This window comes from Peromyscus californicus, unplaced genomic scaffold (assembly GCF_007827085.1).
Source record: "Peromyscus californicus insignis strain IS unplaced genomic scaffold, ASM782708v3 Scaffold_19__1_contigs__length_69161282, whole genome shotgun sequence".
In the NCBI taxonomy this organism is placed as follows: domain Eukaryota; kingdom Metazoa; phylum Chordata; class Mammalia; order Rodentia; family Cricetidae; genus Peromyscus; species Peromyscus californicus.
The window spans coordinates 37,090,766-37,103,101 of NW_026294491.1; the positions used below are offsets into that span (position 1 = coordinate 37,090,766).

The 12,336-nt window shown below is 47.9% G+C and overlaps 1 protein-coding gene across 7 annotated transcripts in view; it reads right to left on the reverse strand.

The window, feature by feature from the left end:
- Window positions 1–12,336, reverse strand: part of Inpp4a (inositol polyphosphate-4-phosphatase type I A) — a 129,094-nt gene that overhangs the window by 31,501 nt on the left and 85,257 nt on the right. For 3 of the 7 annotated variants that reach the window (XM_052745137.1, XM_052745136.1, XM_052745135.1), the window contains exons 12-17: window positions 11,586–11,690; window positions 10,991–11,099; window positions 8,969–8,986; window positions 5,291–5,474; window positions 3,902–4,120; window positions 2,864–3,002 (exon numbers count right to left, since the gene is read on the reverse strand). In XM_052745137.1, the coding sequence (XP_052601097.1) occupies window positions 2,864–3,002; window positions 3,902–4,120; window positions 5,291–5,474; window positions 8,969–8,986; window positions 10,991–11,099; window positions 11,586–11,690 (774 nt within the window). Of the gene's footprint in view, window positions 1–2,746; window positions 3,003–3,901; window positions 4,121–5,290; window positions 5,475–8,968; window positions 8,987–10,990; window positions 11,100–11,585; window positions 11,691–12,336 lie in introns of all 7 variants that reach the window. The other 4 variants (XM_052745139.1, XM_052745138.1, XM_052745133.1 and 1 more) reach the window with 3 other exon arrangements.

The following is a 12,336-nucleotide window of genomic DNA, read 5'->3' on the forward strand; positions in this document are numbered from 1 at the left end:
CCTCCAGCTAGGCTGTCCTCCAGTTAGACTGTCCTCCAGTTAGACTGTCCTCCAGTTAGACTGTCCTCCAGTTAGACTGTCCCTTCAGCTAGTCTGTCCTCCAGTTAGGCTGTCCTCCAGCTAGGCTGTCCTCCAGCTAGGCTGTCCTCCAGCTAGGCTGTCCCTCTAGCTAGGCTGTCCCTCAGGTCTTCAAAGCATACCAATTTTGATTCTAGTCCACTTTTGCTGAGTCTTACTGGGATGTACTAATTTCAATTTCACATTGCCCTTAAAAAATGCTAAAATTCCTAGTTAAACGGATGTGCCACCTGAAAAAAGACAGTTTGAAAAGGCATCAAAGGAGTGAAACTGAATTTCATTTTGTGTCTGAACTTGAGTTCAAAGGACATCCATAGGGAACTGAAGTAAGAATGCTTCAGATCCCCAAGACTAGCCAGAAGGAGTTTTAGGGGTTTGTCAGGGGGATGAGCAGGGGTCCTTCCTCTGTTGTGTTTGGACAAGACTTCTTAAACTGACAAGAGGAAAGAAAATATAAAGCCTTCTGTAAGTTGAAGAGCTCAGCCTCTTTGGTGAGAACTCAAGCCCTGAGACCAGCTAGCTAACAGACAGGAACCTTCATGGGTGTCAAACGATGCAGCCAGCGATTTTTCAACCTCTATCTGGCTAAGGAGAGTTATCCCAAGCCTTGAAAAACTACATGTTTGTATATGTTTTTTTATTTTTGCCACTCCATAACCTCTCCTCCAGGACTCTGAGTCACGAATGAGGAGGAGAGTTTAGGAGCCTGCTTTATGAATGACTGGTGATCTCAGGGTGGGACTACTCCTGTGAGAGTTTACTTAGGGGAAAACTCAGTTTGGTAAACAGACCTTTCAACCCAAGGGGAGAAAGGAGACTCCTCTGGCACTCTCAGATTAGAGATTCCTAACTGGTCTTAGGTCACAGAGTCCTTTGAGATTTGATGACCACTATGGACTTTCTCCCTAGTCACTTGCAAATTTCAGCATGTGATCTTGGGCTAACATGAGGCTGGGGTGTACACAGGTCCTGGGTTAACAATTCAGCCTTTGGCCTTTCAGCAAGCCCATAGGGGCATTTTCTTATTTAGGGGTTCATGTGGGAGGCTCAGTCCACTCTGGGTGGTGCCATCTCTGTATAAGAAAGCAGGCTGAGCAAGCCAGTAAGGAGTGTTCCTCCACGGCCTCTGTGTCATTTCCTGTCTCCAGGTTCCTGTCTTGAGTTCCTGCCATAACTTCCCTGGATGACGGATTATAAGCTGTAAGCTCAAATAAACCCTTTCCTCCCCAAGTTGCTTTTGGTCATGGTGTTTATCATAGCAATAGAAACCCTAACTAGGACAAGCACCACAGACAAGTGAGTTACAAAGACAAACAGCCTGATCACACAACACACTAGCTCCTAAATTTTAAAATATCTAACCATTTTTTTCTCCATATCTGCAGAAAATATTTAAGCTTACAAACAAAATTATATATATTTCTTCTTTGGTCCTGAAGTGGCCTCATACATACAAAGTAGGCAGGTGATCTACCACCTAACTACATCCCTAGTCCTACAGACAAGTTAGTACTAAAGAGAAGTAATGAACTTTGAGAAAAAAAATTAAACAGGAAAATGAGAACAAAACAGACACAAATTAGTTTGATGAATGGATCACAGGCTTGGAAAGGTGACAGCTGTAATCCCCCGAGACAGAAAAGTAGATTGATGTAGACACTGCTTAAACAGAGGTTCAAGTAGGACAGTGGCCCAGAAACACTGCAGACAGATGAGAGGCAAAGGACACACAACGCATGAAGGATTTATCGGAGACTCTGGTAAAGGCGCAGGATTCTGCCTTCAAGGGCCACTGTCAAGTGAGAATCTCGGAGTCCTCATCACACCCTAACCCTGCCCATCTTGACTGTCCTTACTGCACCTTCAAGCTTCCCAAGGACAGTGAAGAGGAGCAGAAGCTAGGTGTACAGCCAGGGCTCAGATGACTGGACCCAAGTTTTCTCCAGCTCTTACAGAAAAGGTGAGAGGCACCAAGGTGAGAGGAAGGACTAAGGACCCACTTGTTTTTAGACACATCAGTCCTCAGGCTTCAAGCTATCTTGAGGGCAGTATTCAACATGCCCTGTGTCCCTTTCTGAAGTATGCTGCTGCATGGCACTGTTCTACACTCAAGGACCCCCTCTAAGAGTGGTGTCAAACAGGTCACTCTAACTTACCTGCCATCTAACTGAGTTACGAGACCCTAGGCAACATGCTTCTGTTGGAGAAGGGTATGCCCAGCCAATGAGAAGAGCCTGTGAGGCTGCAAGCACCCCTCATCTAGCATCGTTCCTACAAAGCTCACTATTGTTTTTTCAATCAGTCTATCCATTCACAACAGAACAAAAATAACACCACAGAGACATCTGCATCCAGTCCCCTTCAGGTTCTCAGGTTGGCTTACAAACCTGAAAAGACTTTCCAGCCATGACACTGTGGCCCAGGAGGGCCCAGTCTGCCCATGGTGGTGATGCAGATTCGGGGGGCTCCAGCTGCGTGGAAAGATGACAGGAGTCTCCACCCTGCCTATCTGCTGCTCTACGCATGTGGACTCCCGCTGACATCCTGTGCTGCCTGACAGCCCTCCCTGCAGTCTGCTTGGGGGAGGCAGGCATGGAGTCAGAGACACAGACACACAAGTGATGAGGCACGAGTCGAGGCAGCGTGGGAAGCGTGGATGCATACGCACGTGTGCTTGGGTGAGGATGGCATGCAGCAGTGGGCATGGAGGAGGGACATGTCGAGGAGGGGGCGTCACAGAAGGGGTCCTCCGGTCTGATCCAGTAGGCTTGGCTGCCCCGGTTACCTTTCTTGCTGGAGCAGGTGCTTGAACAGGGGAAAACGTCCTCACAGCCCTCCTCATGCAGACGCTCCTTCTGCAGCAGCTTGTCTACCCGCTGGATGATGCACTCCAGGCTCTTGTCCACATTCAGCCACACTTTCTCCTTCAAACCAAGAAGACTGTTTGGGTCAATCTGTGCAACAGAAAACCAAGAACAGACAGAACACAGCCTCCCCCATCTCTCCCTTGGTCTCGGCCTGATAATGTCTACATTGCCGTTCAAGTCAGATTGGCTCTGCAAAGACAATCTGCAGCCTGTGGTCATCGACTTGAAAGCTTAGCAGACATTCGCGGCCAACTCCGTGGAAGACAGACAGCCTTCCAGCCTCACCCAGCAGGCCACAGGGCACTAAGAGTTCATTATCTTCTTTCCCCCTTCCACTGCGGACCACCTACAGTCATCACCCACTGAGGTCTCCTTCTGATGGACACGAATGGAAACAGCTGGTGGCAGGGGGTGAGGGAGTTGGGAGGAGAGGGCAGGCTGGAAGTGAGCTGCAGAAACCCACACAGACCACAGGCTGCCAGGGCTGGAGGAACACTTTGCTGCCAATTAATAATTCAATGCTTCCCAGGATGCCTCTGAGCAGTAGCCCCAACTAATGGCAACAAGTTGTAGGCTGTTCCCTTTCTAAAGAGACAAGGATCCAGCTCTCCAGCCAACTCTGGAACACCGAAGTGACATGTCAGGGGTAGTAGTAGCCTGAGCACCTGAGCTCCTGCATTCGAACACAAAGAGCACTAAAGGGCAAAGGATGAGCCGAGGACTGAGGAAGAGGAGAGGCCTGGCTCCCAGCACAATCATGAAAAATTCACACCCACCGTGGTCTGAAAACAGTCTACTTCTCAGCATCAAGTGGCCTAGGGCCATCGGGGAAGCAGAGCTGGAACTTGCTAACAAAGGGGCCAGCCTTTTGGGCACACTGTGAGGGAGGACACAGGCAGTAGTTCTATCGTTTCCAAGTTCAGCAGGAGGCCAACGGGCAGGGGCGGCAGACTCACCCACTCCTCCTCATGCCAGTCCACCTGCAGGGAAGACCGGCTGCTCCTCCCTGCCCACCTGGCCATGAGGGTGTCCTGGTCATTCCGAAGCATCACCTGCTCCTCCTCAGTCGAGGTAGGGGAGGCCTTGGAAGCGATGTAGTCAGGCCGTGCAGCATTCAGCCCATGGATGGAGTTGGCCAGCAGCTTACAGTCACAGACAGTGACCAACTGCCGGGTCTGTAGGTACACACAAACCAGGGCTGCTAAGCATGCTTTCTCTTGAAGAAGGAGACAGGCTACAGCCAAGGCTTCTGCCACCCACCCTGCTCCACAGAGCCTACTAGGATAGCATTCTCTAGGGTATCTGAAAACAAAGCAGCAGGGATAGTATCTGCAAGAATGTCCTGGTAGACTAGAGGACACAGGGGTGTGCTTGAGATCTGGTTATCCCAGAAGTGGTCAAGGAAGAAGAAAAGGGGCTGAAGAATCCTATCTGACATTTTTAGCTCTGCTTGCCTTTGACTCCAGCTCACTAGAGGAAAGGGCTCATATTCCAGCCTTGACAGCATGGTGGAATGTGTCCCAGCCTGGTAGAGGCTAGTCCCCAGAAGTCACACTTTACTTTTGTTCAACCACTACAGCATTTTTGAATGTTCCAGGCTCTGAACTATTAGACTCCTGGTATTACATTTCTGGTCTTGGAGTATGCAACAGGAGTTCTGCCATTCCTAGTTTTACTGCTGACAACTATAGCTTCCTTTCTTAGTGGTCCTGGTCTGTCTTTATACTGTGCAAACTCATGTGAAGAGTATAACACATTCTGAGCAGGAACAACAGCGTCTACCCAGCAAATTAGGTGTGGGTGGAGAGGTGTAATCAGAATCTGTGTGTGAAGGGAAAGAGACTGAGTAATTGGAAAGAAGACCATCCATCAGAAGCTGATATAGCCACTCTCTCAGTATGGAGATTTTTTTAATCAGGACTGCGTTATGTTAGACAGAACTTTTAAAATTAATTCTGTATAAGCCAATAGGATTATACTGTTCATTTCTTATGTCTGAATAATTGCTACTACATAGGTGCTGACTAGGAAGTCACTAGGGAAGCTGATGTGGGCAACAAGTCCCAAGAAAATAAATGCAAGGATTTACTTGCTAGAAGACACATCAACACACTGGCCTCAAGCCACACCTGAGAGTCACAACCTGGGCTTCTGACCATGGGCAGATCCCCAAACTTCCCTGTGAATTTCTGGGATGTGGACTCTAATAAAAGAGAAACCTTCAAGGTCATCACAATGCCACAAGGCCAGCTCTAGACATGCCTGGGTGGCCCTTGGTGGTCCAGTAGCTTCCAGAAACCCAAGGGACCTCTCCACCCCACATGCATTTGGGCAGCCCCTCCTACCTTGTCTGCCAAGATGGCGAGTGTCCTCTCAAGGCCAGTGGCAGACCTGTCCTTGGCTGCCCTTGAGAGCCGTTCTGCGTAGTAGCTAACTTGGGTTTTCAGGGTGTTGATCTGGGCAATGATCTCCTTGGCTCGGATGATGTCCTGTGGTATGTAGATTATGGACTGGCAGCTAGATGATGTACTAAAAGGAACAACAGGTCCTAAGGGGCTCTCCAAAATCATCCACCCCACCCACAACTAATCCTAAAATACAAAGGTATCTAACCCTAAAATAAAGAGGTTTAGTAAGGTCAGTCTTGGAAGGTATTTTTTTTTATCTAATGACAAGCATAAAATATATATAGAAGACTAAGGCTTTTATGTGTACTTGTACCTGTGTCTATATATTGACTACAAGCATGAACATGTCTATAAATGCATTGGAATGTCACTGTAATAATTACCCAATGCTGGGGTCTTACCTAGGAATTTCATCTATTAACTTATAAGCAGTCCTTCAATAGAGATGTGGAGTCTGCTTACACCAGAAAGGATCAAATTACTACACTGCAATAGATGTTGGACTATATATTAAAACAAAACAGAGGACCAAAGAACCAAAAACCACACCCTAACGTTTGCTTCTTTATTTGGCCATCAGGGCCTTTAGACTGCCTGTGAGCAAACCCACATCTTTCTCTTACAGATTAACCACAGCCAAGTTCCCAACACTGGGATTCCTTTCTCTCGCCTATGTTTCAGGACATCCTTATGTTGACAACAGCATTCCATAAGAGAAAGTAGAGACCTTGCCAATAGAGGCAGGCCCAACATCTCAGTGCCTCTGAAACCCCAGTCCTTCCTCCTTCCCATATCCTCACCACCAAGCAGCATATGTATATGGGAACGAGATGTCAAAGTGCCAGGCCAGCTGCTGCCCAGCTTTATCAGGAGCCTCTGAGGGGCCAACTCCATATGCCCTAGCTTCATGGGTGAGGTCAGCATGTGTGGTCATCCAAGATGGCAACAATAAGCTTATGTCTCTTAGCTCAGGTCTCAATCAATCAAACATTATTAATTTGTTTTTGAGACCATCTGAGGATGCCTGAAAAAATAAGGAGGAGATATGAAAGTCACCAATGCAGAGGTCTCCTAGGATTTGAGGATACTGAACTCTGGACAGAATGTTGTCCCCTTCCTTCTGGAATAAAGGGGTGGCCTTGAGTTCCAGGAATGAGGGGCAATATGGAGAGTAGAGTGTGACCCTTACCACACCCTCCCCCGCTTGTTGGAGATGAGAGTCACCTGAGACCTTTCCAGGGAGGCCCAGAAGCAAGTCAGAAAGAAACCGCCACTGCCCTCTCTCTTTCTGGACTACAGGGCAAACATGCAAACACCACAAACCAAACTGCCCCAGAAAGAAACACCACCACCACAAGGCCACACACCACAGCGGACGATGATGGATCTGCCAGAAGCCCATGCAGCAGATGGCGATGAGCCTGTGCAGCACTAGAGTCATTCCACAGCACTGCGTGCAGGAGCTGCTTTCCAATCTGCAACCTCTTGCCCAAATGAATAGCTCCCACTTGGGACAATCGGGTCTTGGAAAAACATTTTAAAGAAGAATTAAAAAAAAAAAAAGAATCTGTTCTCACTGGTCCTCAACCTTTAGAGTCTATATGTACTATGTGCTGTGTGTGTAGGTCTACTGTGGCATATTTCCATGGCTGCACACACTCTGACTGGTGCCCATAACCCCACACTCACCCTGTGCTCTAAGAAGGCTTGTTATAGCACCCCTCTAGGACTGACACATGGAAGCACGTGGTGAAGGTACAAATGGGCAAGTTCAAAGAACTACTCTTGGGGACATCAGGAATAGGTAAATGCATGTATTTAGTTAACTCCAAAATCAGGAGCCACACCAAGGCAATGGGGTGGGGTGCAGAGGCTCTACTGCCTTGTAGTACACAGTCCTCCAGGGGTCTCTGTTCTACTCATTATCTGGGCTCCCAACTCTTCCTGCAACAGGCCCAGGAGGCAGTGGCCTATATGCGGTCCTTGGGCTTTATGTTAAACCCCTAGCCCAGGGCTGCTGACTCATACCTCCTCACAGTGGAGGCCATGGGCTAAACACAGAATGCCATGTAAGCGTAAGTAGAGTACATGCAGAGGTACTCTGGATAACAGGACAGCCTGAGTAAGGCTGTCAATGCATAGCTGACAGTCCTGTGGAACTGGGTCCCCCACCCCAGATTTGGGTGTCCCTTTGCCACAGGTGGGAAGGTTCCCCACCTGTCTTGGGAATGTTTAGTATCCTGGGAGAAGAGAGTGAAAGGATGGGAGTAACCAAGCCCTTCTGAGATGTGCAAGGTCTAGAGTTTCAGTTAAGATGGCATCTGAAGAACTTTCCAGATACGGTTCACATAAAATACCTGGGTTGGAACTTACCAAGGGGCAGTGAGGCCCTTAGCTCTCCATGTCATACTTTCATGGTTATCCCTCAGGGCATTAGGGATTTGACTCATCCTGCTGTGGAAAAGAGTGAGCCTCCCTCCCGAGAAGCCCAGGAGGGAAAAGGGATACTTCTATAACACAGCTATGGAGGAAGGGGAGCAGAGCAACATCCCTCCCAGATGCCTTCTTTCATCCCTCAGGACTCCAGGAAAGGGCCCTTAAGGGAAAACTGGTGATGCCTCACCTTAGGTGGGCTTGTGGGTTCTCAGGACCTCAGGCCATTGTGTGTTCCCAGCAGAGCCCTGGCATCTCAACTAGGATCTAGCCCCAGCCCCGAAGCCTCATGGGTCATTAGATCAAGGGCTGTGGGGCCTCTTCTTGGTGAGCTGCTGGTTTCTCAGTCTGGGACTAAGGAACAGAGCTTAGGAGACATAGAAGCTTCTGGCTCCCATCTAGTTCTCTGGAGGAAAGGGTCTCTCAGCTCTTCTTCTGCTATCCAATGGGTAAACTGCCCTTAACAAGACCATCATTAAAGTCAGCACAAATTAAGAAGTATTATGAAAATTAACTGGCTCTATCAGACAGGGAAAGTGAAAACTCAAAGGCTTCATAACCCTTGTAAATGAAGACTAACTGGGCCTGATGTCACAGATCTGTAATCCCAGATACTGAAGGCTGAGGCAGGAGGGTTATAAATTTGAGAAAAAACCTTGGCTGCAGGGCAAGTTCAAGGCCAGCTTGGGTAAACTTAGCAAGCCCTGTCTCAAAATAAAAAAAAATTAAAATGGTTGGAGTGAAGCACAGTGATGAATCTTTGCCTACCATGTATTGAAAAAAAAAAAAAAGGCTCCCAATAGCCTTGGATCAACAAGATGGTTCACTGGGTAAAGGTATATGTTACCAAATGTACCAGTAGGCTGATGCAATACTCCAGCATCCAGGGCCCCAAAGGGGCTCTTCTGCATTCTGGGAGGAGGCAAACTAGACCCTGTCTCTACTGAGCGCAGGAAGAAACTGCTGTCAGGTTTGAAAGGAAGGCTGCAGGCTACAGACTGCAGACTGGCTATTCATTATCAAAGAACATTGCAGTTGGAAGGAAGAGCTCTGCCTACAGGACATGTAACTCAGAGCCACGCGCCAAATGGGATGGAGCCACCCCAGATGAAAGACAGCACAGGCTGTCTCTGCATAAGAGCACGAATCAACATACACTCTCTCCACAGACAGAAAACTCACCAACACTCCTCAAAACTGCTAAAGAAAAAACCAAAAACGAAGCATTAGCGATTGTTAGCAAAATACTACAGGCAAAACAAAATTTAAACGCTGACTGATTTTCTTTTTCTCAAAATACTTAGAGGTAATTTGTTGAGGCTATGATTACAGGAATAAATAAATTTATGAGTTCAATCCTTATTCTCTGGAGCAAGTTTGTGGCCTGTCCTCAAGCCCCAGGGATATCCCACTAGGGCACAGAACATGCACATTTAAAGGAGCTCCGAGAGTAAACTCTGTCGGAAAGTGGGTTTATGACATTAGTACAAAGTTACATAACATCTGTACTAGATATTTGAAAAAACACAAGAGGCATTGGGAAAATAAGTTCTGAAGCTAAAATATAAAGTCATCTGGTATCAAAACTACCACCTTTCAGGGACCAGGGATATCCAGGAGTCCCCTCCTGACTGGTCACCTAGAATGAATGGACTTTCTCTCTCAGGAAACCAGACCACCTCAGCTCATATATTCACTCTTTCCACACAGCATCAGGCAATGGCAGGACACACACACACACACACACACACACACACACACACACACACACACACACTTCCGGCTGACTCCACAGAACTGGGATGGCCAGTGGAAGCTCTGCACTTCCTCCTACTCCCTGGGACGCTGTGGACATGAATGGCGAGGCAAGTGTGGCCACGCAATTTGTCTGCTCGGTAGGACGTGATCAAGGCTGTCTGAAGGCCTCACTAGAATGCTGAAAAGGCTTTGCTGAGCCCAGCCCTGCCAGGCGTCTCCTCCACACCCAGGGCTGGTCGACACACTGGAAGGGCAACCTCTCCGAGAATGTCCTCTTACTCCCTGCTCACTCACCACCCACATCGGTGGCACTCCGACCTGTCTTCCCGATGGGCCACTGTTCTAACCTGTCCAGCATCCTGATCCAGTCATACAGTACCCTTACTCTGGCCACAGCAGCAGAACCGGGCAATGACCAATCCACCCCCATTTGTGCTAGCACCTTCCTCCACCTGCCTCTACATGCCACCACGTGGGAGTCTCTGGGGGCTCCCTGGACCTTTGCTTCATGTCTCTCAAACACTTTACTCTCAACTCAAGATCATGGTCTGCAGGGGCATCCCAGTAACCCTTTGTCTTGCTCCCTCCCACCTTGAGACCTTTCTGCTAACCCACCTGCCGCCACCTTATCCCTTCCGGGATAACTGGACTGCTAACCCACCTACCGCCACCTTGTCCCTTCCGGGATAACTGGACTGGCCCTGCCTCTCTGTTCTCCTCTCTACCTCACCTTACACACATGCATGTTCCACAGTGGCGCAAACTCACTCAGACCATAATTAGTCTCCTGAAACTGAGACCTTTTGCTACTTTCTACATCTCACATTCTACCAAAGGACTTCACAGGATCATCACTCATCTCATGTATTACACTCACACCCCTCATACCCCTTGGATCCATTTAAATTTTGCCAGGTGACATTTTGAAAGATATCCAAGGAATGCTTCATCTGAGAGGCCTTTCCACACCCTGCCTATCTGGCAATATCCTGCTCAGGACAAAACTGTACAACCCTCTGGATCCTTTCAACAGTTGGAATATGTGCCATGCTATCCTTTAGGAAAGGACACAGAGTGCCAGGGGCTTTAGGGATTATAGAAATGACCCCTGAGAGTATAGACTTGTCAGAGGCTGACCAGAGATTCTAAAGGAAGCTGAGCTAGCAGGAATTACATACAGGCGGCTGCCTAGGCCAGACTCAGGAGTGGCTCTCTGTATGCCACTCACCTGGAAAGACTGGACTACTGATTAGGTGCCCTCACTACTCACTCACTCAACCACATGCACACACACAGTAGCACGGGGTCCCTAAGGCAGCTCCTCCAGCCACGCAGAAGCAGATCAGATGGCTGCATGTTTTTTGCGGTTTTGTTTTGATTCTTTATTTTAACTCACAAACATCGGACACAGCTGTACAAGGACCACAAATACCCTCCTTCACTTACTGTTTCTTGGTCTCTTCAAACTTGTGCAGCTTTTTTCGAAGACCTCCTGACTTAAAACCTTGGCAGTGGGCTGCTGGGGCTCCGATAGTGACCACATCGTAGTTCTGATCTGAGTGACAGAAAGCTTTCCTCCATTACTCTGGGATCAGGTCTGCAGACAGGCCAGCAACAGCAATATGCACAGCACTCTGGGACCCTACAGCCCACATGCAAACAGTCCCTGGTCCTACATGCTAAGGCTGATAAAGAGCTTGCTGGACTCAATTCTAACTATTCAGAAAGGAAGTTGGCGTCTGAAGGTAAAGCCATCTACCCCTTCTGGGAAAGGCTCACTGATGGGCAACTTGCTGCCATAAAAACCAAAGGAAGTTGAAGATATATAAGGAAGAGGTTTGGATTCTGTAACTGAAATTCTTCAAAGGTAGGGGTGTGTGTGTGTGTGTGTGTGTGTGTGTGTGTGTGTGTTGTTTTCTCTTGCTGCCCAGCAATGGAACATACAGGAAAAATGGGCCAGATACAGGGCAACTCAGGGAACAAGTATACTGGAAGGAAGGAGTGAAATGCAATTCAACAACAGGGTAAGAAAAATAAGTACCTGAGCCTCCATCATCTTGAACTCTCATCCTTTGTATGTGCAGGTTTGTGGGAACAAATTCTAACTTTTTATCTGCTTTCAAACTGCTTGCTTTAAATGAAGGACCTAAGAAATGGAACACAAGAAAACAGAGCCATCAACATGATCATGCACCAGTAGGAAAGCAGTAACCTAGACCTGCTGATGCATGGAAACAGGTGTATCTCAACCGAGGCCTAGAAAATTCTGAGTGGCCTCTCAAGACGGTAAGGGACTAGCTCCAAATGCTATCTGGTGAACAGAGCCAGGAATAAGGACCTTTAGGTTACAGTAGTGATGAGGCCATCCCTCCTGTGACTCAGTTCAACTCACAGACATGACACACAGATGTGATCTTAGGCAGTGTGATGCCAACACCACTATAAAAGCCAGTGGACCATGTCAGAGACTACCTACAGTCTTGTAGAGACAACTCTACAGATTGCTGCCATCCAAGAGCCTAGAAACTGGTCTTCATGAAACAGTACATCTCAATCAGAAGTGATGACAGGTTTGCTCCTTACCTTAGGTCCATCAAGATAAACCAGGTTACATGGCCCTGAAGCCTGCCTGCCCTCTCCAGTACATCTCAGTAAGTCCCTCACACGTGCTTGTCCCTAGAGAGCTCAGACGATGTAACCAGCTGCCACCATCTTATTTCTAGAATCAGAATCCAGAATCCATAACTACATGAGGAATCACATATCCATCAACCAAAGGGATTGCAGATGCA